A 25365-nucleotide genomic window follows, 5' to 3' on the forward strand; every position below is an offset into this window, starting at 1 on the left:
CCGCTTCTGGCGAACCAGAGCAGCGCACGGAAACGCCGCTGACCTTCCCGCCGGAGCGGTACCTATTTATCTACTTGCACTTTGAAGTGCTTTCGAACTGCTAGGTTGGCAGGAGCAGGGACCAAGCAACGGGAGCTCACCCCGTCATTGTGGGGATTCGAACCGCCAACCTTCTGATCGGCAAGTCCTAGGCTCTGTGGCTTAACCCACAGCACCGCCCGCGTCCCTTTGGGTGCGATTAAAGATGACAGCAATTAACAATGGCGATAAGAAAGTCCAAACAACCCCTCACCCCGATCGTCGCAAGCGTAACCGTTGAAGATCACGTCGTCGTTTTCGAACAGGGACTCCGGGGACGAGTTGAAATCGCTCTCCATCCCTCCTTCGGAATCAGAGCTGCTGTCGGAACTAATCTTGATGACGCTGCTGCTGGTGAGGTCGCAACTTTTGGGGAACTTGGCCCCACGGCCCTTCTGCTTCCCTGGAATAAAAGGTGGGGCAGGGCGGGAAAGTGAGTGGGGGAGGCCGCTGAGAGAGAGGGGAGCCTCGGGGCAGACGGAAGGGAGGGAAGGGGCTATCGGAAAGGGGGAAGGAAAGCCCAGTTCCCACTACAGCTCCATGCAAAATAATCCCCGCATGAAAACATCTAGCATGTCAGGACTGAAGCCTTTTCACCCTGCTTTTATACACGCAGGGAGTTCTGCGGGTTTGGTCCCACCCTCCCGGTATAAAAGACCATTCAACGACACGAGCGACAGGCCGACTGCCTGGGTGAAAACGAGGCTTTAAGAACAGGCGAAGAACAGGAGGGGAGAGAAAGGAAGAGAACCAGCACCCCAGAAATCACAAGGAGAAAAATTTGGATGACAACCGCTTTCGTTCTGCACCACCAGCACACCTGGGCCTTGAATCATTTTTCTTTTCTTTTCTTTTAGGGGAGTGAATGCTGTCGGACTGTCACACGCCTTGAAAATGCTTACAAGCGCCCCAGTAAAAACGCAGTCTAGGTGGTGCTTTGTTAATCTAGAAATTTAAAAGCTAAAAGGGGCTTTTTGAAAATGAAAAGCTGAGGACAGGTTTAGAATTGTAAGAGTTGGAAGGGATGCCCAAAAATGCAGTGGAATGGTCTCCCTCGGGAAGTTGTGGACTCTCCATCCTTGGAGGTTTTTAAGCAGAGGTTGGGTGGCCATCGGTCAGGGGCGCTTTAGTTGAGCATAGCTGTCAACTTACAGATTTGAAAATAAGGGGCCAGCAGCCTCGAAAATAAGGGATCAGCAGTTTTCCAAGCACAGGTGTGTTCAGCTTCTGAGCCCCTCCGAGCCAAAGGCAGAAAGCCCAGCCAGCAGCCAAACGAAGCCTCAAGCGGTGGTTCCCACAGCGCAGCAACCCGGCAAAGGGGATGCAGCAAGGAAAACCACCATCACCTCTCCGCTGGGAAGCGCTGAGCAAAGGCGAGTCCCCAGGCAACGCGGCCGGTTTGATCGGCACAAGGCATGCAAGCTCCACCCCCCAGTCGTTCCTGGTTTGATCGGCACAAGGCATGCAAGCTCCACCCCCCAGTCGTTCCCGGTTTGATCGGCACAAGGCATGCAAGCTCCACCCCCCAGACTCCTTATTGGGTGAGCAACGCAGCCAAGCAACCCAGTTGGAGCCTCCCTCCTCCCTGGCCGGCAGGGAGGGAGGGAGAGGAGCTGCTTCCTTTGAAACCCGGGAAATTGAAGGGACATCATCAATAAGGGACAACAGCAGGACACGGCGCTGGGATAAGGGTCTTTTCCACCAAATAAGGTTGACAGCTATGTAGTTGAGATTCCTATATTGCAGGCTCCTGGAAGATAACCCCTGTGGTATCTTCCAGCTCTGAAATTCTACATTTAAATGCAGGTAACCCAACTCCCTGCAATGAAGTTCAACTCCCTGCAATACAGGAATCAAAGTTGAAAGAATCTATGGCAGGAGACCACCCGAACTCTCTTTCAAAGCCTCCAGCGAAGCAGAGACCGCCGCCTTCCGAGGGAGTCCCATCTACCGCTGAACGGGCTTTTGCTGCCAGAAAGTTCTTCCTGAAGCTGAGTCGGAATCTCTCATCATTTGGGTCCGTCAGCCCTCTGGAGCTGCAGAAAGCAAGCTTGCTCCCCACTTTCACGTGACGGTCCTTCGGATATCTGAAGGTGGCTATCCTATCTCCTCTCGGCTTCCTCTTTCCCAGGCTAAACATGCCCAGCTCCTTCGACCGCTCCTCATCAGGCTTGGCTTCCAGACCCTTGATCGCTTTGGTTTGCCCTCCTCTGCACACATTTAGAGACACCTAGGGCAAAGACCTGTGTGTGTGTGTGTGTGTGTGTGCTGGATGGAAACCAACTTGATTCCAAAAAATGAATAAAATAAATCCATTTAGGAGGTGGAGGAGGGAGGGAGGGAGGAGGCTACATTCTAAGTCCACGACCACCAGGGCAATTAAACACATGCCTGGGAGTCCCTGCTGCAAAGGAGTAGAAAAGATAAATACAGTAGTGCCTTGGCTCCCAAACGCCTTGGCTCCCAAACGCCGAAAACCCGGAAGTGTTTCGGTTTTCAAACGTTTTTGGGAAGCAGAGCTGTTGGCTATTGTTTCTGGGGCACCTGCACTAATCAGAAGCCGTTTTCGAACATTTTGGAAGTCAAACGGACTTCCGGAAGGCATTAAGTTTGGCGCTTTTGTATTTGCTCTTTATTTTGCATTTTTGTTTTTGAGGCTTTTTCGGTTCATTTGTTTCTGTGACTGCGTGGAACCTAGTTCAGCTACTGATTGATTGATTGATCGATCGTGTGACTGCGGAAATGGATAATCCAAACAATGACTATCATCAGTGCAGGTAAGAAGAAATTTTTTTTTTTTCAATTTCATCATCTACAATATGGTCTTATTTATTTTATAGTGCAGTACGTTGATTACTGCTTTCATTTTATGGATCGATGGTCTCGTTAGAAGGCAAAATTCACGTTAAATTGCTGTTTTTGGGGTTGTTTTTAAAAGTCTGGAACGGATCAATCCGTTTTGCGTTCCTTTCTATGGGAAAGCGCGCCTTGGTTTTGAAATGCTTTGGTTTTGGAATGGACTTCCGGAACAGATTAAGTTTGAGAACCAAGGTACCAGTGTAGAAATAAAGAAACAGAAAGAAATAGAAAGAAAAGGGAGATGGGGTGGCGAAAGACCACGAGTGGAGGCTGGCGATGGGATGAGGGGGAAGGGAAGCAAGGGAAGAAATGGGGGGGGGGGCGCGGCAGATAGCGACTGCACTGCAAGGAGGGCATGGGGGGAGAGGGGGTGAGGTTTCAGGAGGGGAGGGGAGAGCGCCGGGGGTCGGGGTCTTACGTTTTCTCTTAATGCCAGTTCCTCTCTCTCTTTTTCGTTTGGTTGAAGGAAAGTGCTTCTTAATTAGTGAGAGGAAGACGCCTCTGAAAAGAGTCGGGAGATGCAGAGATTTTACTCTTAACGGTCAGGAGGAGCCAAACCGTCGCTGACTGTATTTATTTATTTAAAAAAGAAAAGAGGTAAACCCAAAGGGGAAGGACACAGAGACTGAAGGAAACACGAAAGCAAAACAGAAACACCCAAACAACCCCCAAAAAAACAACCTGTTCGGGATTGGATGTGATGCTACAAGCATCCCGCCGCTCGGCTTCTTTCTGACAGCCCATTGGCTGAGCTGGTGTGACGTCACAGAATGTTCGGGAGTTCTAATACGAAGGCCGGGCGATGGAGGGATTGTGGCAGGTTTGCTGAGCAAATCAGAAGCTGCCTTTGGAAGGGGGGGGGGTTGTGCCCAGTAGTTATAAGGAGCTTAGGAGTCATACTGGGTTTGGGGAGCAGAGAGGGAGGAGAGATATTGGGGTTGGGGGGCGGGCAGTGAGTGCGGCTCACGGAAAGCAGCCTGGGCCATGAAATTTCCGCACACCAGATTGCAAATAAAAATCTGATTTGTATATTTTTTTTGAAGCTGCCCTTTGCTTACGGTCAGGGAACTGCCACTGGCTTAGAGGCGAGAAATAGGAGGGCAGTTGGGTTACAGGGAGCCTCCGAAAATCTTGCAAAGCAGTTCCTCCTCCGGAGAGGAGGAAAGTCCCAGAGGATGCTAGTGAGAGCCTTAACGCCGCTCCTGAGCGAGCCGGAGAGGCGGAAAGCATGCCCTTCCTACCACCCATCCTGCGCAGTAATCTGAGGCGCAGGGAGGGGCGGAAACGGTTAAGGGTAACGAATTTTTTATGTTGAGGGAGGTACATAAAAAGACCATTCCCGGATTCTTCTAGCGATTGAGCCAGACATGAGCCTTGGGGCTCTCCACTGTAAATAGTCTGCACCAAAATAAAGCCTGTGAAACACAGGTCGGAGTCCTGCCTGCTTACTCTCGAGCAACCGCAACAGCACCTGACACTTAAAGGTAAAGGGACCCCTGACCATTAGGTCCGGTCGTGGCCGACTCTGGGGTTGCGGTGCTCATCTCGCTTTATTGGCCGAAGGAGCCAGCGTACAGCTTCCGGGTCATGTGGCCAGCAGGACTAAGCCGCTTCTGGCGAACCAGAGCAGCGCACGGAAACGCCGTTTACCTTCCTGCCGGAGCGGTACCTATTTATCTACTTGCACTTTGACGTGCTTTCGAACTGCTAGGTGGACAGGAGCAGGGACCGAGCAACGGGAGCTCACCCCGTCATTGCGGGGATGCGAACTGCCGACCTTCTGATTGGCAAGTCCTAGGCTCTGTGGTTTAACCCACAACGCCACAATTACGTTCTGAGAAAAACAAGTCTGACTTGGGGCGATGTGTTTGTGTGACCAAGTATACCCAGAAGGGCAAGAGACTTGACACGTGGATAGGGTAAAAAAAATAAAATCAGTGAGGGGGAGATGGGAAAAGTAAGGATGGATGCATGGACAAATGGGGGGTCACTTGATGCAAATGGGGGCAAAACAGGGGATTCTATGGGTACACACCAAGCCCCAATCTCACCCGATGCTACCCCGCCCCGCTCCGCTCCCGGGACATGAAGGCTGGTCAGCGAGACCGGTAGTGAGCACATGAGCTTGGATGAGAACAAACACTCCCCGCTCCCCCCCCAAAAAAAAATTTATTTTGATAATGTAGAAGCAGAACCCAGCCAGCATTCATTTATAAAGGGGAGATGGGGGTTAGGAAAGAGGAAAGGGTTAGAACCGACAGTGAGAACCTCGGGGCAGGCATATCGCATGCGACCCCAGCAGATATTCTTATTAAGCGCTGCCACTGTTTTATAATAATAATAATAATAATAATAATAATAATAATAATAATAATAATAATAATCTCATTATTTGTACCCCGCCCATCTGACTGGGTTGCCCCCACTCTAAGCAGCTTCCAACGTATAAGTAAAGGGTAAAGGGACCCCTGACCATTAGGTCCAGTCGTGGCCGACTCTGGGGTTGTGGCGCTCATCTCGCTTTACTGGCCGAGGGAGCTGACGTACAGCTTCCGGGTCATGTGGCCAGCATGACTAAGCCGCTTCTGGCGAACCAGAGCAGCGCACGGAAACGCCGTTTAGCTTCCCGCCAGAGCGGTACCTATTTATCTACTTGCACTTTGACGTGCTTTCAAACTGCTAGGTTGGCAGGAGCAGGGACCGAGCAAAGGGAGCTCACCCCATCACAGGGATTTGAACCACTGACCTTCTGATAGGCAAGTCCTAGGCTCTGTGGTTTAACTCACAGCGCCGCCCACGTCCCGATGCTTCCAACATATATAAAAGCATAAAAGAATATTTGACCCTAAAAAAGTTTCCCCTATGCAGGGCTGTCTTCAGATGTCTTCTAAAGGTTGCATAGTTACTCATTTCCTTGATAACGGATGGGAGGGCACCACCACCGAGAAGACCTCGCTTCCTTGCTTCCCAGCCCAGTTGAGAGAGCTCGGGGGTGGGGCAGCGCCCCACCTCCAAAATGCTGGGTTCTGGGAGGCCGCAGCGAGAAACAGGCCCTCCTTCCCCGGATGCGCACAAACTCACTCGGCAGCAGATACGAAGCAGGTCAGCTGCCCCTCGCTCTCGTCCAGGACCTCCCGGGTTCGGGCCTCGCCTGTCGACTGCAGGCCGATCACGACACACTGCGGAAGTGGGGGGGGGGGGGACCAAGAGAGCGTTTGTTTGGTAAAGATTCCGTACGGCTCAGCTCCCCGTTTACAGGCGTTCACAAACCCGGAAGCGGCACTTTAAAAGGAGCACACGCACAAAACCAGCCCCCGCCCAAAGAGCGGCTAGCGCAATCCCAGAATCCTTTGCGAGTGCAATTTCACGAGCCTTTGCACCAAATTTTGAGAGTTGGGAGTTTTAGCAGGAAGGTTTGGAGGGTGCTATTGTGGTGGAGTTTGATTTTTCTTTTTAAAGGGGTTTTCAATGGTTTCCAGAGGTTTAGCAGGCGTTTTCAGGCTTTGTCAATGGCGCCCCCAGATATACGCATATTTCACATAAACGCATGGTGCCTCCGAATGTAAACCCCACATAAATGGGGGGGTCGCCTGAATTTCATTTCACATATAACAGAGAGAACAGTTATAGCAACAGATGAAAACTAAAAGATGACAAGCGAAACTGGGGGTAAGTAGTTCCTTGGTTCTTGAACTTAATCCGTTCTGGGGGTACGTTCAAGTCCCAAAACCGTTCAAAAACCAAGGCGAGGCTTCTGATTGGCTGCAGGAGCTTCCTGCACTCAAGCGGAAGCCGCGTCGGACGTTCGGCTTCCGAAAAACGTTTGCAAACCAGAACACTCACTTCCGGGTTTTTGGCGCTCAGGAGCCAAAACGTACGAGTACCAAGGCGTTCAAGAACCAAGGTACGACTGCATTGCTTTTGTTTGTTACTATGCGAGGTATTTTTGTGGTTTTATACTGTGATCCTTGGATGACGGGAGGTATAAAAATTCAATTAAGTAATAATAATACCGTCGCGTGTGGATCAAAATAACAAAGCCCAATTATAGAATATCGAAATTATCTGATTGTCAAGTCTAGTTCTAAATTGACCTAGCTTGGGTCGCCTTGAAAACGATGACTCCGCTTTATATGCAACAAAGAAATGCCAAACCATATTAAAAGGGTCTAGAACAGGGGCCTGCAACCTTTAAGACAAAAAGAGCCACTTGGACCCGTTTCCGAAGGGGAAAAAACTGGGAGCCACAATCGGGCGGGAAGGTGACGTCGGGACGGGGCGTGACTAACGCACGCCCCGCCCCCATGCGACGTCACAGCCAGTACAGCGCCCGCCACAGTGGGGAGTGTCGGGGTGCACAATGCGCCTCCTCCCCTCGCTAGTATCCGCCCCGGAGCCGCGGCAAAGGTGTAAAAGAGCCACATGCGGCTCCGGAGCCGCGGGTTGCAGACCCCTGGGATAGAGGTTCTAGCCCTGGTCAAAATCTCAAATGCTGAGCATTTTCTTCCATTACAGATACCCTCCAGAATGAGTGGTAAAGGTAAAGGTACCCCTGCCCATACGGGCCAGTCTTGACAGACTCTAGGGTTGTGCGCTCATCTCACTTAAGAGGCCGGGGGCCAGCGCTGTCCGCAGACACTTCCGGGTCACGTGGCCAGAGTGACAAAGCTGCATCTGGCGAGCCAGGGCAGCACACGGAACGCCGTTTACCTTCTCGCTGGTAAGCAGTCCCTATTTATCTACTTGCACCCAGGGGTGCTTTCGAACTGCTAGGTTGGCAGGCGCTGGGACCGAACAACGGGAGCGCACCCCGCCGCGGGGATTCGAACTGCCGACCATGCGATCGGCAAGTCCTAGGCGCTGAGGTTTTACCCACAGCACCACCCGCGTCCCCTAGCCCTGGTTCTAGCCAGGTCAAAATCTCAAATGCTGAGCATTTTCTTCCATTACAGATACCCTCCAGAATGAGTGGTACCAAGGGTCAAATTTCCAGCCGAGCTGCAATTACTACTTGAGCTTCCAGGATCGTATACCCAGACTACTCTTTCGACAAAACCGGTTATCGTCAAAAATACCCGGCAGCGTTAATGTTCGGCGACAAACGATAGTTTCTTTAGGAGGTGTGGTCTCTCAGCACCTCCAGCAAACATCCAGCTCATCGAAGACTTTCGGGAAATTCTCTCTCTGACTCACCTTGCCCTTGTTCAGTTCCTCCTTCGCCAACTCGATGAGACGCCGGACCTTTGCAGCAATGCAGAGGTACTTGAAGAAGCGCTGGTGGGCGGACCAGAACTGACCCCACAAAGACTTCCGGGACTCTAAGCCTATCAGGTCAGCAGCTTTCTGGAAAACCCCCAGGGCCTCTGCCCACTAGAGAGAGAGGGGGAGGGAATTAGAAGAAGAAGAAGAGTTTGGATTTGATATCCCGCTTTATCACTACCCTAGGGAGTCTCAAAGCGGCTCACAATCTCCTTTCCCTTCCTCCCCCACAACAAACACTCTGTGAGGTGAGTGGGGCTGAGAGACTTCAGAGAAGTGAGACTGGCCCAAGGTCACCCAGCAGCTGCATGTGGAGGAGCGGAGACGCGAACCCGGTTCCCCAGATTACGAGTCTATTGCTCTTAACCACTACACCACACTGGCTCTCAGAAAAATTAATTTTTCTGTTTTACCATTTAAAGTACAGTGTACATAATATAATGTTTGAGGATTGGGAAAGATTGTGGAAGAAAGGGGTCAAGTTCACCACATGTACTTTCTTAAAGGAAAATATAATGAAAATGATGTATAGGTGGTATTTGACTCCTGCAAAATTAGCAGAGATATATCATAATAGTGACAATATATGTTGGAAATGTAAAGAAAAGGAAGGAACCTTTTATCATATGTGGTGGACCTGTCCCAGCGTGAAAGACTTCTGGGAAAAGATGTATAATGAATTGAAAAAAATGTTGAAAAATAGATTTATAAAGAAACCAGAGGCCTTTATTCTTGGAATAACAGGTTTGGAACTGCCCAAGAAAGATGTCAAATTATTTTTGTATGCCACAACTGCTGCCCGTATTTTGTTAGCTAAAAAGACCAGAAGGAGGAGGAGTATCAGGAAGAGTGGAATAAATTTAATGATTATTTAGTTAAATTTGTTAAGTTAAACTAACTGAAAATAGCTTGCAGATACTTAATGGGCTTAGGATTTCATTTATGTTAAGTGATGAATTAATATGTTTAATTCCGTAAGGTGAAGATCTAAGGATGTTAATGTTTAAGTTAAATTTCATAAAAATTGGGATTTGGAAAACCGTTAAAAAGATATGCAATGAAATTCAACCAAGGGGAAGCGAGGAAGTCACTCAACAAAGTTAATAACTGTAATTTTTAATAAGGCTATGATTTATGTTTGTTTGTCTTGTGTGCTTGTTTGTTTGTTTATAATATTGTGAAAACTAATAAAAAATTTTTGGGAAAAATAAAAGTACAGTGGTACCAAGGCGCGGCTTCTGATTGGCTGCAGGAAGCACTTAGCGCTCCAGAAATTTTAACCCTTGCGTTAACTCCCTGCTTACCAGCTGGGCTGCCTTGTTGTAGACAAGCTTATACTCTGGGTCCAGTGGGATTTCCTCTATCCTGAAGGTGACCCCCGAAAAGCTGAGCTGCCGAGCAATGTACATCCCGCTCACTTTCATGTCCATGGCGACAATCTCCATTGCACCGACACCCCTGCGGGGGAGACCAAAGCAGTGGTTGAGGAAGAGGGAAGACGGCCGAACTTCGGAACAAGGCTCCCCGCCTGCCTCTGTCCATGCCCATCAAACCATCGCGGCTCAAAAGGTGATGTTTGTTTGCTTCCGATCGCTTGTAACCCACAATTCAATTTCACAATTCAATCAGTTTATTACAGTCATAGACCAGCAGTCAGAGAATAGAATATTAAGTGGACAAAAAACAAAACTGATACTTAAAACAGATAAAAACTAAAAATAAAAACATTCAGTAAAACAGACAATTAAAACAATGTACAACAGTGAATTTGGGGACGCGGGTGGCGCTGTGGGTAAAAGCCTCAGCGCCTAGGGCTTGCCGATCGAAAGGCGGCGGTTCGAATCCCCGCGGCGGGGTGCGCTCCCGTTGTTCGGTCCCAGCGCCTGCCAACCTAGCAGTTCGAAAGCACCCCCGGGTGCAAGTAGATAAATAGGGACCGCTTACTAGCAGGAAGGTAAACGGCGTTTCCGTGTGCGGCTCTGGCTCGCCAGAGCAGTGATGTCACGCTGGCCACGTGACCCGGAAGTGTATCCGGACAGCGCTGGCCCCCGGCCTCTTGAGTGAGATGGGCGCACAACCCTAGAGTCTGTCAAGACTGACCTGTACGGGCAGGGGTACCTTTACCTTTATAATAGTGAATTTAGACACACTGTGCAACAATAAACTATCCCGGGGAGTTGACTCAGAGTCACCCATGGAACCGGGTTTGGGGATTTTCATGCTGGACTATTTTGAATTGGGCGATGGTCAGCGTCTACAGATTTGCACACAGAATCTGCCGACCATCCAGGTCTTCTTCTGGTCTTTGCCTAACAGCAAAAGGTCAAATTTTTGCTTTTGTAGGAGGTCGGCAAGCCTCACCAGTAGGGGATCAATGAACTTACTGCGTGCCTCTTCGTAAAAGGGACGTTTAAAGAATAAGTGTAAGCTTGTAACCCACTTTTTCCAAGTGAGGGTGTGCAAACGCTCGCAAAAATCGCTGAAAAAATTGTGCAGCGGAAAAGGAAGAGGCTAGGAAATACTACTCCTGGAGAACAACACTCCGCAGTCCCAAACAGCCTGAAGCAAAATAAGATTTGAAGGGAGTTTCCTACGTGCTTCCTGGTTTCCACTAACCGCAACTTGTTGCTACGTGCAAGCCAGAAACCGTGGTTACGTAAACCACGGTTTATAGAGACAACTACAGTGGTACCTCGCAAGACGAATGCCTCGCAAGACAAAAAACCCGCAAGACGAAAGGGTTTTTTGAGCTGCTTCGCAAGACGCTTTTCCCTATGGGCTTGCTTCGCAAGACGGAAACGTCTTGCAAGTTTGTTTCCTTTTTCTTAACACCGTTAATACAGTTGCGACTTGACTTCGAGGAGCAACTCATAGAACGCGGTGTGGTAGCCTTTTTTGAGGTTTTTGAAGACTTTGGTGATTTTTGAAGCTTTTCCAAAACTTTCCCGACACCGTGCTTCGCAAGACGAAAAAAATCGCAAGGCGGCAAAACTCGCGGAACGAATTAATTTCGTCTTGCGAGGCACCACTGTACCCAGGTCGAGAAACCACAAGTTGATCTAAACTTCCTTCCGTAAACTTTCACTTGAACCAAACGCAGTTTGTCCTCGGCCAAACTAGCCACAAACCAAAATAACTTTGTTGGTAAGCGGGGTGGGGAATATGTCAGGTCTGCAGTTCAGGTTGGGTTTAAAAATTGTCGAGTCTGTTCACTTGTATAATTCAAAATTCTCACAGTGACGGGAAGAAACGAAGGAGATGGAAAATCACCACCGCTTCCCCAAACATACCGCTTCTCGATGGCCGATAGGAAGTCGTCAAATGACCGGAAAGGCGTCCCTTCTCCCCAAATACCCAGCCGGCTCATGTAAATCATGTTCTTTGGCTCGGAGGCACCTGTCAAGAGCACAAATGCTTAGAGGTCAGGAAAAGTTTGGTGCAACCTGACCAATCACTACCTCTAATACCCCTCCACCAAATCCCCTTCTTTCCTCTGCAAATCACCCGTTTTCTCCTGCTTGCATGTTTGGCATCACTCTTGACTCCTCCCATGCAATCTTGTGACTCTTGTTTACTTTGAGGTTGGATCCTGACAAAAGTACTGTTTTGGGGGGACGGGGGGTGGGCAGGTGTGGAGGACTCCCTGGTCCTGAATGGGGTAACTGTGCCCTGAAGAACCAGGTGCACAGCCTGGGAGTTGTTTTGAACTCACAGCTGTCCATGGAGGCACAGGTCAATTCTGTGTCCAGGGCAGCTGTCTACCAGCTCCATCTGGTATGCAGGCTGAGACCCTACCTACCCCCAGATTGTCTCACCAGAGTGGTGCATGCTCTGGTTATCTCCCGCTTGGACTAGTGCAATGTGCTCTCCGCGAGGCTACCTTTGAAGCTGACCTGGAAACTACAACTAATCCAGAATGCGGCAGCTAGACTGGTGACTGGGAGCGGCCATCGAGACCATATAACACCAGTCCTGAAAGACCTACATTGGCTCCCAGGACGTTTCCGAGCACAATTCAAAGTGTTGGTGCTGACCTTGAAAGCCCTAAATGGCCTCAGCCCAGTATACCTGGAGGAGCGTCTCCACCCCTATCATTCACTGAGATCCAGCTCCAAGGGCCTTCTGGCAGTTCCCTCACTTGCAGAAGGGAAATTACCGGGAACCAGGCAGAGGGCCTTCTCGGTGGTGGCACCCACCAGGTGTCAAGGAAATAAACAACTACCTGACTTTTAGCAGACATATGAAGGCAGCCCTGTTTAGGGAAGTTTTTAATGGTTGATATTTTGTCATGTTTTTAATACAGTGGTACCTCAGGTTACATACGCTTCAGGTTACAGACTCCACTAACCCAGAAATAGTGCTTCAGGTTAAGAACTTTGCTTCAGGATGAGTACAGAAATTGAGCTCCGGCGGCGCGACAGCAGCAGGAGGCCCCATTAGCTAAAGTGGTGCTTCAGGTTAAGAACTGTTTCAGGTTAAGTACGGACCTCCGGAACGAATTAAGTACTTAACCCAAGGTACCACTGTATTCTGATGAGCCGCCCAGAGTGGCTGGGGAGGCCCGGCCAGATCGGCTGGGTATAAGTAATAAATTGATATTATTTGCTGCCCCCTTATTTGGAGGACAGACATGTTTGCCCTGGGAGGATCCAGCCACCGCCGAAAGGAAGGAGCCGCTCTGCTCATTAGGCAAGACATTCAACCAAGTCTGTGCAGGTTGTGTTTTTGCTACGAGAGAGAGAGTCAACTCCGACTATGAGCTGCGTGATTACTGACCGGCACGCTCTCATGATACCAACCCATGATGGGCATAGCCTGGCCCCCACACTTATAGGTTCTCAAAGCAGACCCCCCCACCGCCACCGCCCCGAACTCACCTGTGGCACTGGCATAAACCACCCTTGCGAGAGGCAGCTTGTTCTGCAGGTCCAATACTGCTTTGCCCATCTTGGTGGAGCTGGCATTTTTGGCTTTGTGGCATTCGTCAAACACAATCTGAAAGCGGGCATCCGTTAAGGATAGCAGGGGGAATGCGAGTAGATAGTCAAATTATGTAGCTGGACCGCCAGATTAAACTACTTGACGGTGTAGAGGTGGCCAGATTGACTGGGGACATCAGGAGGAACCCCCCCCCCCCGCCCCCGTTCTCCTCCTCTAAAACTAGGTGCGTCTTATGGTCGGGTGCGTTTTATAGAGCAGAAAATACAGTACATAGCGGCAGATATTTTAAGCGCCCCCGCCCACCCACCTGCAGGGAAATATGCAAAGGAAGGCTCTTCGGAGCAAAAAAGAGAGGCCTGGAGCGTTGCACCATCGGAAAGACATGCGTGCACAAAGAACACGGGCAGAGCTCGGTTCATTTCTCTTAGGATACAACACCATCGAAATCTTCCTTGCACCAATCCAGAATCTGCTTCAAGCGGGTCCTGTGCTGGCCACCGGCTTGGCTTTCGCCGATGAGGGCCGAGTAAGTGGCAAATAAGACTCCTTCCGAGGTAGCTGTGTCGCCGTATTTAATCTAGAGTCAGGAGGGGGAAAAGAGCATATAAGCTACGGGACAAGGATAACTGTGACTTTAAGGATGAATGGGAACCCTTTATAAAGTATCTGAAGACGCAACAAAGCGAACCGGACTCCTTGGCAGGTTTTGAATAAACATTCACAAACTTTTTATTGATAATAATCAGCTAAATAGTTTGAGGATCTAGTCCGCGACAGGGTGAGCGCCTGTTGCTCAGTCCCTGCTCCTGCCCACCTAGCAGTTCGAAAGCACGTCAAAGTGCAAGTAGATCAATAGGTACCGCTCTGGTGGGAAGGTAAACGGCGTTTCCGTGCGCTGCTCTGGTTCGCCAGAAGCGGCTTAGTCCTGCTGGCCACATGACCCGGAAGCTGTACACTGGCTCCCTCGGCCAGTAAAGCGAGATGAGCGCCGCAACCCCAGAGTCGGCCATGACTGGACCTAATGGTCAGGGGTCCCTTTACCCCTTTACCTTTAACATGGGGATTAGCAGCTAATAAAAGTTGGGGCTCTCTTTTGTACGGGGCTTGCTGATCAGAAGGTCGGCGGTTCGAATCCATGCGACGACAGGGTGAGCTCCCGTTGCTCGGTCCCTGCTCCTGCCAACCTAACAGTTCGAAAGCACTTCAAAGTGCAAGTAGATAAATAGGTACCCCTCCGGCGGGAAGGTCAACAGCGTTTCCGTGCGCTGCTCTGTTTCGCCAGAAGCGGCTTAGTCATGCTGGCCACATGACCCGGAAGCTGGATGCTGGCTCCCTCGGCCAGTAAAGTGAGATGAGCGCCACAACCCCAGAGTCGGCCACGACTGGACCTAATGGTCAGGGGTCCCTTTACCTTTACAACTTTGTAACATGCAGAAAACAGCATTCTCAGAGAAACCAAAGACTGGAACTGAGGGAAGTCGGGGGGTGGGGGTGGGTTTTGTGTGGGAGGGGGGGAAGGAGGAAAAATGGGGGGGGACAAGGATGATATGTTTTTGGATAATATGTCTTGTTATAATTCTGAATAAAAATAATAATAAAAAAGAGGGGGAGAAGAGAGAGGAAATTAAGCAGCCGGATTCAGGGGTGTGTGTGTGGAACTGACAGGATCTTTGGCTTGGCAGCATTTTGGCAAGAGAGGGTGGAAAAATAAAAATGGAGCTCCCTTCTCTGACTGGACTGAAGGCTTATACAAGCTCGCAACATTATGAACAACTTGCATATAATCGCATCTATAAAAGCATGCAACTGTTGGGGGACGCAACAGGAATAATGCTTCTGCAAAGACTTGAACTCTTTGGCAGGTTTCAAATTAACTCTTGCAATGATACATAGATTTTAGATACAGGGGAGGATTGCCAATTAAAAAGGTAAAGGTTTTTATATATGTTGGAAGCTGCCCAGAGTGGCTGGAGCAAGCCAGTCAGATGGGTAGGGTAAAGGGTAAAGGGACCCCTGACCATTAGGTCCAGTCGTGGCTGACTCTGGGGTTGCGGCGCTCATCTCGCTTTATTGGCCAAGGGAGCCAGTGTACAGCTTCCGGGTCATGTGGCCAGCAGGACTAAGCCGCTTCTGGCGAACCAGAGCAGCGCATGGAAACGCAGTTTACCTTCCCGTCGGAGCGGTACCTATTTATCTACTTGCACTTTGAGGTGCTTCCCTACTGCTAGGTTGGCAGGAGCAGGGACTGAGCAATGGGAGTTCACCCCGTCATTGCGGGGATTCAAACCACCGACCTTCTGATCGGCAAGTCCTAGGCTCTGTGGTTTAACCCACAGCGCCACCCGCGTCCCGTATTGCAAATTAGATGGACTTATAATATACAGTTGGAAATTAGATGGATTTATAATATGCAGTTGGAAAAGTTACATAAAGAACCCACAGAGGGAAGGAGGGAAGTCTTGAGATTCGGAAGGACCTTGTGTGACTTTTATTACTTGTGATGCTGAGCATCAAGGAATTTGTAGAATCTAATAAATACTATTTAGAGAGAGAGAGAGAGATGGTTCTGTACCTTGTTTAAAGCATGCACAGGAATGTCAGGGGCGTCGATATCCTTCAGGTCCCTCTCAGCATCGTACTTGAGATCGTTTGAAGCGCTGAACCTGACAAATGAGAGCGGGGAGCGTAAAGATCTGGGAGGACCTGCGGATCAGCGCAGAAGCGGTACTAAGGTAAAAAGCCCCCTCGATTTCATCTCTGGCCCTGCTCACTGCTGAAATGCGGCCCCCGAGAGGCTGCCCAGAAGAAAGCACAGCCCTTCCCCCTTTTTATCCGCACAACAACCCTGCGAAGCAGGCTAGGCTGAGAGACAGGGACGGGCCTGTCTCCTCCAGGTCACTCAGCGAGCTTTGTGGCTGAGTGGGCGATTTGAACCCTGGTCTCTCCCGGGGGGTAGTGCGGCACTCTGAACACTTCAATACACTGACAATTTCCCCTCTGTAATATACATTTGTGTGCCTTGTTTTCACAGAGAGAGAGCCTCTATGGTGTAATAGTGTTAAATACATTTCCGAGTACAATTCAAAGTGTCGGGGCTGACCTTGAAAGCCCTAAACAGCCCAGTATCCCTGAAGGAGTGTCTCCACCCCCATTGTTCAGCCCGGACACTGAGGTCCAGCTCCGAGGGCCTTCTGGCGGTTCCCTCCCTGCGAGAAGTGAGGTTACAGGGAAGGAGGCAGAGGGCCTTTTTGGTGGTGGCACCCGCCCTGTGGAACGCAGATGTCAAGGCAATAAACAACTATTTTACTTTTAAAAAGACAACTGAAGGCAGCCCTGTTTAGGGAAGTTTTTAATGTGTTATTGTGTTTTTAATATTCAGTTGGGAGCCACCCAGAGTGGCTGGGGAAACCTAGCCAGATGGGAGGGGTACAAATAATAAATTATTATTATTAATTAAGACGATGACCTGGGGAGACCAGGGTTCGAATCCCTCCCTCGCAGGGTTCTTGTGAGGATGAAATGTGAAGGAGCAGAACCACGAACACCACCTTGAGCTACTAGGAACGAAAAAAGGTGGTACAGAAATGCAATAAGTAAACTAAAAAGGTTCCCACCCTCTGCTTAATACAATGCAAGCCTCAGCGAGCCTTGTTGGAAAGGGATAATATGATGATGAGAAAAGGGACTGTCCTGCCTCATGACATATTAAGATACTGCCATCTGTTCTCCCTCTCCCCCCCCCCCCCAAAAAACCCAGAATGGCTGCTCAGAAGATAAACACCACAATGCAATTCCTGCAGGCGCGACGGCCTCATCGAGCCTCCAGCGCTCCGAGAGGGACCCCGGTCGAATGCCTGAACCTTCGAAGCATGCCTTGCGCACTCACCACAGGGACTTTTTCCTCCCCTTCAGGTAGTTTTCGAAGATGATCCCTGCGACCGTCCGGCCTTTCCCGACGCCGGCGCCGTCCCCGATGAGGAAGCCGGCTCTCTGCCCGTTGGGGAGCAGGACTTCGTGTTGCTGCAAGTCCGGGAAAGGGAAAGCAGGTTAGGGGGGGGCAGGTTAGGAGGGGAGGGGTGGCAGCATTCTGCAGGGGGGGGGGGCCACAACCTTCCAGGAGTTGTGGAGCCAGAGGCAGTCACTGGTTTCCCTGTCCCTGATTGAGGGAGCACCATTTCTCGCTCTCAGGAGAGAATGCCTCTCCTCTCCTAAATTCCTCTAATTTCCGTATTTTTTGCTCTATAAGACTCACTTTTTCCCTCCTGAAGATTAAGGGGAAATGTGTGTGCGTCTTATGGAGTGAATGCAGGCTGCGCAGCTATCCCAGAAGCCAGAACAGCAAGAGGGATTGCTGCTTTCACTGCGCAGCGATCCCTCTTGCTGTTCTGGCTTCTGAGATTCAGAATATTTTTTTTCTTGTTTTCCTCCTCCAAAAACTAGGTGCGTCTTGTGGTCTAATGCGTCTTATAGAGCAAAAAATACGGGTATATCTGGGGAGATAGAAGTTCCCCCGTCTCTGATCAAAGGAGAGGCACTCCTTGCTCCCAGGAGAGAATGCCTCTTCTAAATGCCTCTAATTATATCTGGGTGGGATACAAGTTCCTGAATTATTCCTGCTACTGCTACTGTTCATTTATTTTTATTTGTCGGTTGCTTCCTCTCAGAGTGGCCCATAGCGCCCGTCATTAAAAACCAGTTAAGGGCGCCCGTTTTTTGTTTTTTTTAAATGCGGCAGCTAGACTGGTGACTGGGAGTGGCTGCCGGGACCACATAACACCGGTCCTGAGAGATCTGCACTGGCTCCCAGTACGTTTCCGAGCACAATTCAAAGTGTTGCCGTTGACCTTGAAAGCCCTAAACGGCCTCGGTCCAGTATACCTGAAGGAGCGTCTCCACCCCCATCGTTCTACCTGGACACTGAGGTCTAGCGCCGAGGGCCTTCTGGCGGTTCCCTCACTGAGAGAAGTGAGGTTGCAGGGAACCAGGCAGAGGGCCTTCTCGGTGGTGGCACCCTCCCTGTGGAACACCCTCCCTTCAGATGTGAAAGAAATAAGCAGCTATCTTCTCTTTAAAAGACATCTGAAGGCAGCCTTGTTTAGGGAAGTTTTAAATATTTAACGCTGTACTGTTTTTAACACTTGATTGGGAGCCGCCCAGAGTGGCTGGGGAAACTCAGCCAGATGGGCGGGGTATAAATAATAAATTATTATTATTATTATTATAAAATCTAAACAGGCTAAAGCAGTGTCGGTCAGCACAGACAATCGTGAACGCAGCTTCCTATGTCGCTATTACAAACCTAACTGGAACTTCAAAAAGCTCTGGCATGGCTTCCTGCAAACCTGGCAGGCGTTAAGTAACCGCCTCCCACATACCTGGGAGGCCTAGATAATCGCTCCCCGCATACCTGGCAGGCGTAGGTAATCGCTTCCAGCTGTAGTGCAGAGAGTAATCCGTTGTCAGCAGTTGAGGCGGGGAGGGAGAGGGTGTAGGTGACGTCCGGAGGGGGGACGCTGGAAAGGGTGCTCGTCTCCACCACTCGGTCGGGGTGCTGCTTCCCCAGCTTGGCTGGAAAGGTAAAAAGGGGGGGGGGTTGGAATCGTCAGCTGTTTTGACGCGTCTCACCCCTGCTCCCTGCAGTGGCAGCGCTGTGTTTTTGCAATGAATCGCGGCCTTCCCCAACTTGCATAAGGGAGGGTGATTAATAATAATACAGTGGTGCCTCGCAAGACGAAATTAATCCGTTCCGCGATTCTCTTCGTCTAGCGGTTTTTTCATCTTGCGAAGCAACCCTATTAGCGGCTTAGCGCTATTAGCAGTTTAGCGGCTATTAAAGGCTTAGCGGCTTAGCTGCTAAAAGGCTATTAGCGGCTTAGCGGCTTAGGAAAAGGGGGGGAAGCGGGGGGGGAAACGCAAGACTTGCAAGACGTTTTCGTCTTGCGAAGCAAGCCCATAGGGAAAATCGTCTTGCGAAGCAACTCAAAAACGGAATACCCTTTCGTCTAGCGGGTTTTGCGTCTTGCGAGGCATTCGTCTTGCGGGGCACCACTGTAATAATAATACAGTGGTTCCTCGGGTTAAGTACTTAATTCGTTCCAGAGATCCATTCTTAACCTGAAACTGTTCTTAACCTGAAGCACCACTTTAGCTAATGGGGCCTCCCACTGCTGCCGTGCCACCGGAGCCCAATTTCTGTTCTCATCCTGAAGCAAAGTTCTTAACCCGAGGTACTATTTCTGGGTTAGTGGAGTCTGTAACCTGAAGCGTATGTAACCTGAAGCGTATGTAACCCAAGGTACCACTGTAATACCAAGGTAAAATGAGGTAAAGGACCCCTGGCAGTTAAGTCCAGTCACGAACAACTCTGGGGTTGTGGCACTCATCTCGCTTTACTGGCCGAGGGAGCCGGCGTACTGCTTCCAGGTCATGTGGCCAGCAGGACTAAGCCGCTTCTGATGAACCAGAGCAGCGCACAGATATGCCATTTACCTTCCTGCCAGAGCAGTACCTATTTATCTACTTGCACTTCGTGCTTTCGAACTGCTAGGTTGGCAGGAGCAGGGACTGAGCAACGGGAGCTCACCCCGTGGTGGGGATTAGAACCGCCGACCTTCTGATCGGCAAGCCCAAGGCTCAGTGGTTTAGACCACAGCGCCACCCGCGTCCCCGGGAACCAAGGTACCACTGTAATGAATAATAATAATAAACATGCTAGCTGTGCCACAACTCTGATGTTACATGAGCTGCTTCTGGGAGCCTGTTTGGCTGGGATAAAGAAACCAAACCCTTTTAAAATACAATTTATCAAGGCAAGGGCCCCGCGCCCCTCTTACATTTGGAAGGGACATAGTCAGCATACGTCTCCGCGTGGCCCAGCTCCTCCGCTTCGTCGTCATCCCCTTCTTCCTCCTCCTCTACCTGAGTTTGGGACTGGAACGGAAAGGGGGGGGGACGGGAGAGTCACAAACATGTTCGGCAGGCACCTTCTAAGGAATGCAAGCCAGGAGGAGCATTAAGAAGAGCCCATCTAACCCCGGCATCCTGCCCTCACAGCGGCCGACCAGATGCCCCGATGGGAAACCCGTGAGCAGGATTCGAACCCAAGAGCGACTCTCCCCCCTCCTGCAGTTTCCAGTACATGGAAATCGGAAGCATCGCTGCCTGTGACTGTGCCTCCATTGCGGCTAGCAGCCACCGATTAACCTAGCGGTGCTTAGCTGAGTTTTTCTTAGTTGCCATTTTGTTCATCTTGTTAATACTGTTTCGCAGATTATAAATGCCGTATTGATCTGTCGATCTTGTAACATGGGGTTTTGCTGTACAAAACTAGCTAGCAAGGCCAGAGCTCAGGGATGATGGGAGTTGTAGTCCAACAACATCTGCGGACCCACAGGTTGAGAACCACTGGATTAACGCAAAGTTAAACGGATTCCTGCTCAAGGAAGTATTACCAAAGTTCACAGGACTGGGATTAATAAAAGCAGAGTAATGGGAATGGTACAAATATATGGCTGTGACCCAGTAAGGCAAGCCTGATGCGCTCAGCTGTGTGTAGGTACTGTTCTGAAATGTGGCATCAGAACAGACTCTATTATGGCATTCGTCGGTTCTGGAAAAAACAGTGGCTTGAAATGAGTCTCCAAGACCCTGCAGAAAACCACCCCTCACCTGAACGGTGGAAAGAAGAGAGGTATCTTGAGGAGCAGCTGCGAGGTGACTGTCAATGCCCTGTAGCCCTTCTAAGCCTTCCAAATCTGGAGGCAATCGCTGAGGAAGAAAGGGGAAAGAAAGGAGAAGAATAAAAATACGAGGCTTGGGAAACTGTTTTCGCTGCTATTACAAGGGTGTCCCCGGACCTTAAATTGAGACCCATGCAACAAAAAATAATATTTAGAATACACTGGACCCCATTACGTTGGTTTTGAAAAAGGCTATCTAAGGTACCTGACTGTTGGAGATGCAATAGCGATAGCGCTTCTCTTTTTCGTTCTCCTATATTGAAAGATTTTTGCTGTTGTTGTGGGAGATAAATGCAAGAAATGATCTCTTCCGCTGACCTGCTTAAGGAAACTGGAGGGGCCGGCCAAATGGATGTGCCAGTCAACATTCGTCCGTCTCAGGGGACAACAGAGGAGTGTGCTGAGGGTCTTCTGGCGGTTCCCTCGCTGCGAGAAGCCAAGTTACAGGGAACCAGGCAGAGGGCCTTCTCGGTGGTGGCACCCGCCCTGTGGAACGCCCTCCCACCAGATGTCAAAGAGATAAACAACTATCTGACTTTTAGAAGACATCAGAAGGCAGCCCTGTTTAGGGAAGCTTTTAATGTTTAATTGTATTTTAGTGTTCTGTTGGAAGCCAGCCAGAGTGGCTGGGGAAACCCAGCCAGATGGGCGGAGTATAAATAATAATAATTGCTGTTGTTGTTATTGTTATTATTGTTGTTGTTAGGTAAAGGTAAAGGGACCCCTGACCATTAGGTCCAGTCGTGGCTGACTCTGGGGTTGTGGCGCTCATCTCGCTTTATAGGCCGAGGGAGCCGGCGTACAGCTTCCGGGTCATGTGGCCAGCATGACTAAGCCGCTTCTGGCGAACCAGAGCAGCGCACGGAAACGCCATTTCCCTTCCCGCCGGAGCGGTACCTATTTATCTACTTGCACTTTGAGGTGCTTTCGAACTGCTAGGTTGGCAGGAGCAGGGACCAAACAATGGGAGTTCATCCCATCAAGGGGATTCGAACTGCCGACCTTCTGATCGGCAAGCCCTAGGCTCAGTGGTTTAACCCACAGTGCCACCCATTACTATTATTATTATTATTATAAAAGTTTTGTGATTACCTCGACCTGACTTAGGATGAAGGGCAAGCAATAAAATAAGGATATCATGTAAAATAAATCCAGCTATAACCCGCACTTCACTAGTTCTCTTCCTTTCCCATTCCATTTCTTTCGATTATTATTTATTATTACTAATACCTTGGTTCTCGAACTTAATCCGTTCTGGGAGTGCGTTCGACTCCCGAAACGGTTCGAAAACCAAGGCGCGGCTTCTGATTAGCTGCAGGAGCTTCCTGCGCTCAATCGGAAGCTGTGTCGGACGTTCGGCTTCCGAAAAACGTTCGCCAACCGGAACACTCACTTCCAGGTTTGTGGCGTTTGGGAGAAGATTTGTATGGGAGCCAAGCCGTTCGACTACCAAGGTACCACTGTAATGATGACTGCTTATTCTTAAACTCCAATTCTTCCTTTCTCGTCGCCTTACCTTTGAAGGTGACCTGGAAGCTACAGCTAATCCAGAATGCGGTAGCTACACTGGTGACTGGGAGCGGCCGCCGAGACCATATAACACCGGTCCTGAAAGACCTACATTGGCTCCCAGTATGTTTCCGAGCACAGTTCAAAGTGTTGGTGCTGACCTTTCAAGCCCTAAACGGCCTCAGTCCAGTATACCTGAAGGAGCGTCTCCACCTCCATCGTTCTGCCCGAAACTGAGGTCCAGCGCCGAGGGCCTTCTGGAGGTTCCCTCACTGCGAGAAGCCAAGTTACAGGGAACCAGGCAGAGGGCCTTCTCGGTGGTGGCGCCCTCCCTGTGGAACGCCCTCCCACCAGATGTCAAAGAGAACAACAACTACCAGACTTTTAGAAGACATCTGAAGGCAGCCCTGTTTAGGGAGGCTTCTAATGTTTGATGTAGTACAGTATTTTAATATTTTTTTTGGAAGCCGCCCAGAGTGGCTGGGGAAGCCCAGCCAGATGGGCGGGGTATAAATAATAAATTATTATTATTATTATTATTATTATTATTATTATTATTACAACTCCCAACATTTCTGGGCCAAGTAGTAATTGCGTCTTAAAGAGAGAGACTGTGCATCTATCTGGTTTCTAGTCCGCGACGATGTGACCGACCTAACTGTGCTCCTTCACCCTTGGTCTTTGGGTAATCAATGTCAACCGGGGAATTTTCATCTCCCAAGCCCTCCCTAGACACACAAACACTCCCATAACAACTACAGAGATTCCAGACCGAAGTGCCTTTTCCTTAGACTTTGCAGAAGCCAAATGGCTATAAAACGGCTTTGAGACAAGAGAGGTTTGCGAGGCATTCTGGAAGCAGAAGTGAAATATGGGAAGATCAGGCAGGCACAAACACACTGCAATTATTTCCCTTTTTTAAAAAAGGGTGGCTTTCTTTCTTCCTTCCTTTCTCTCTCTCTCTCTTTTTAAAAGCCTCTTCCATTACTGGAAGCCTGAGTCACAATTACCAACAGGAAGCTGGAGAGAAAAGCGGGGGAAGTTTTGTGCGTTTCAAAGCCCAACGGCGTCAAGCCCACAGGTAGCTGCGGGTTTTGTTCCTATCAGCTGGGGCTGGTTTATTGGCCCACCCATCGGTGCCGCTCGTACGGGCAAGCCTGAAAGCGCCTGGTTTCACCAGACGGGGCAACGGGGGGAAGGAAGTTAAGAGCACCGCTGCCAATTGTTGCAGGAGGTTGTGTGAAGTTTACGGGAAGGCGTTGCGACAGAGCGATGGGTGGGAAGGCCAGGGACAGACCTCTATTTGGTTCTGCTGCGGGGTGATGTCCCATATCGTCGGCACGCGGCTGAGGCTGTCGGCGGGGAGGAATTCCTGAGCGTCGGCGATGTCCGAGAGGGAGTCGGCCGGGGAGGAGAAGAGGGAGTTGCTGGAGAGATCGGTGGGGAACGTAGAATCCTGGAGAGAGAGAGAGAGAGAGAGAGAAAGGATCGTGAAATACAGCTGTGCCACCCTGGCACCCACCATGTTGGGAGGGATTGCCAGAGCTCATCTAGATCAACCCCCAGCAATGCATGAACCGCAACTCAATACTCCTTGACAGCTACCCAACCTCTGCTTAAAAACCTCCCAAGTAGGATCGCTGCTTTGTTAACAGTGTTTTCGGAGACTGTTTTTTACTTATCATCTGCTAATTATTCCAGGATAAAGGTAAAGGGACCCCTGACCATTAGGTCCAGTCATGGCCGACTCTGGGGTTGCGGCGCTCATCTCGCTTTACTGGCCGAGGGAGCCGTCATTTGTCCGCAGACAGTTTTTCCGGGTCATGTGGCCAGCAGGACTAAGCCGCTTCTGGCGAACCAGAGCAGCGCACGGAAACGCCGTTTACCTTCCCGCCGGAGTGGTACCTATTTATCTACTTGCACTTTGACGTGCTTTCGAACTGCTAGGTTGGCAGGAGCAGGGACTGAGCAATGGGAGCTCACCCCGTCGCGGGGATTTGACCCACTGACCTTCTGATTGGCAAGTCCTAGGATCTGTGGTTTAACCCACAGCGCCACCCAGATACCCCCACCCTAAATGTTGTGAACCACCGAGAGACCTACAGATGGACAGCGGTATATAAATTTAATAAATAACAGCAATATCCGGCCGATAGAATTAGATGGGAGCGTAGGAGGCTCTGTATTTGCAAAAGAAGGGGATGTCAAGAGAAGGATCGGGGCAAGCTGTCTGCACAGGTCAGAAGCTGCCCTCGGCTTGCAATTAGAAGAGGCATGGGTTTAAAAAGAAAACTAAACAGCAACTAAGAAAGAAAGAAGTGCCGCCAGTTAAATGCCGGATGTTCTGGTTGTTGCTCACCGCGTGCCAGCTTCCTGGTGCTACACCTGTGGGGCAGAGGACCTGCTTGGCATGCAGAAGGAGCCAGGGTCCGTCCCCGGTGGCATCTGCAGGTCTAGAAATCCCCCAAGTGCGCTTTTTTGAATTGCAACCGAACAGGTTGGCAACCGAACAATTCCCTGCCTTAAAACTTGGAGGAGGAGGAGGAGGAGGAGGAGGAGGAGGAGGAGAAGAAGAAGAAGAAGAAGAAGAAGAAGCAGCAGCAGCAGAAGCGTTTGGATTTGATATCCTGCTTTATCACTACCCGAAGGAGTCTCAAAGCGGCTAACATTCTCCCTTCGCTTTCTCCCCCACAACAAACACTCTGTGAGGTGAGTGGGGCTGAGAGACTTCAGAGAAGTGTGACTAGCCCAAGGTCACCCAGCAGCTGCATGTGGAGGAGCGGAGACGCGAACCCGGTTCCCCAGATTACGAGTCCACCGCTCTTAACCACTACACCACACTGGAGAGCCACTGCAAACCAGCGTAGGCTGGATGGACCAACGATTTGACTCTGTATAAGAGCCGCCACCTGTGTAAATCAGAACTTCAGTTTTGATAGAGGACTTTGTCATTTCCTTTTCCTCTTTTTCTTTCTTTTCT

The 25365-nt window shown here is 50.0% G+C and overlaps 1 protein-coding gene across 3 annotated transcripts in view; it reads right to left on the reverse strand.

Annotated features, from left to right (window-relative positions):
* The window catches only part of SBNO2 (strawberry notch homolog 2), a 108008-nt gene that overhangs the window by 24967 nt on the left and 57676 nt on the right, over nt 1–25365 (reverse strand). For all 3 annotated transcript variants that reach the window (XM_028713313.2, XM_077921923.1, XM_028713315.2), the window contains 14 exons: nt 23683–23841; nt 20806–20904; nt 19971–20067; nt 18545–18705; nt 17024–17157; nt 15710–15800; nt 13571–13714; nt 13074–13191; nt 11487–11592; nt 9501–9654; nt 8131–8307; nt 6019–6116; nt 3356–3438; nt 293–481 (listed from right to left, as the gene is read on the reverse strand). In XM_028713313.2, the coding sequence (XP_028569146.2) occupies nt 293–481; nt 3356–3438; nt 6019–6116; nt 8131–8307; nt 9501–9654; nt 11487–11592; nt 13074–13191; nt 13571–13714; nt 15710–15800; nt 17024–17157; nt 18545–18705; nt 19971–20067; nt 20806–20904; nt 23683–23841 (1810 nt within the window). The remainder of the gene's footprint in view (nt 1–292; nt 482–3355; nt 3439–6018; nt 6117–8130; nt 8308–9500; nt 9655–11486; nt 11593–13073; nt 13192–13570; nt 13715–15709; nt 15801–17023; nt 17158–18544; nt 18706–19970; nt 20068–20805; nt 20905–23682; nt 23842–25365) is intronic.

Source organism: Podarcis muralis, chromosome 18 (assembly GCF_964188315.1).
Source record: "Podarcis muralis chromosome 18, rPodMur119.hap1.1, whole genome shotgun sequence".
NCBI classification, from domain to species: Eukaryota; Metazoa; Chordata; class Lepidosauria; order Squamata; family Lacertidae; genus Podarcis; species Podarcis muralis.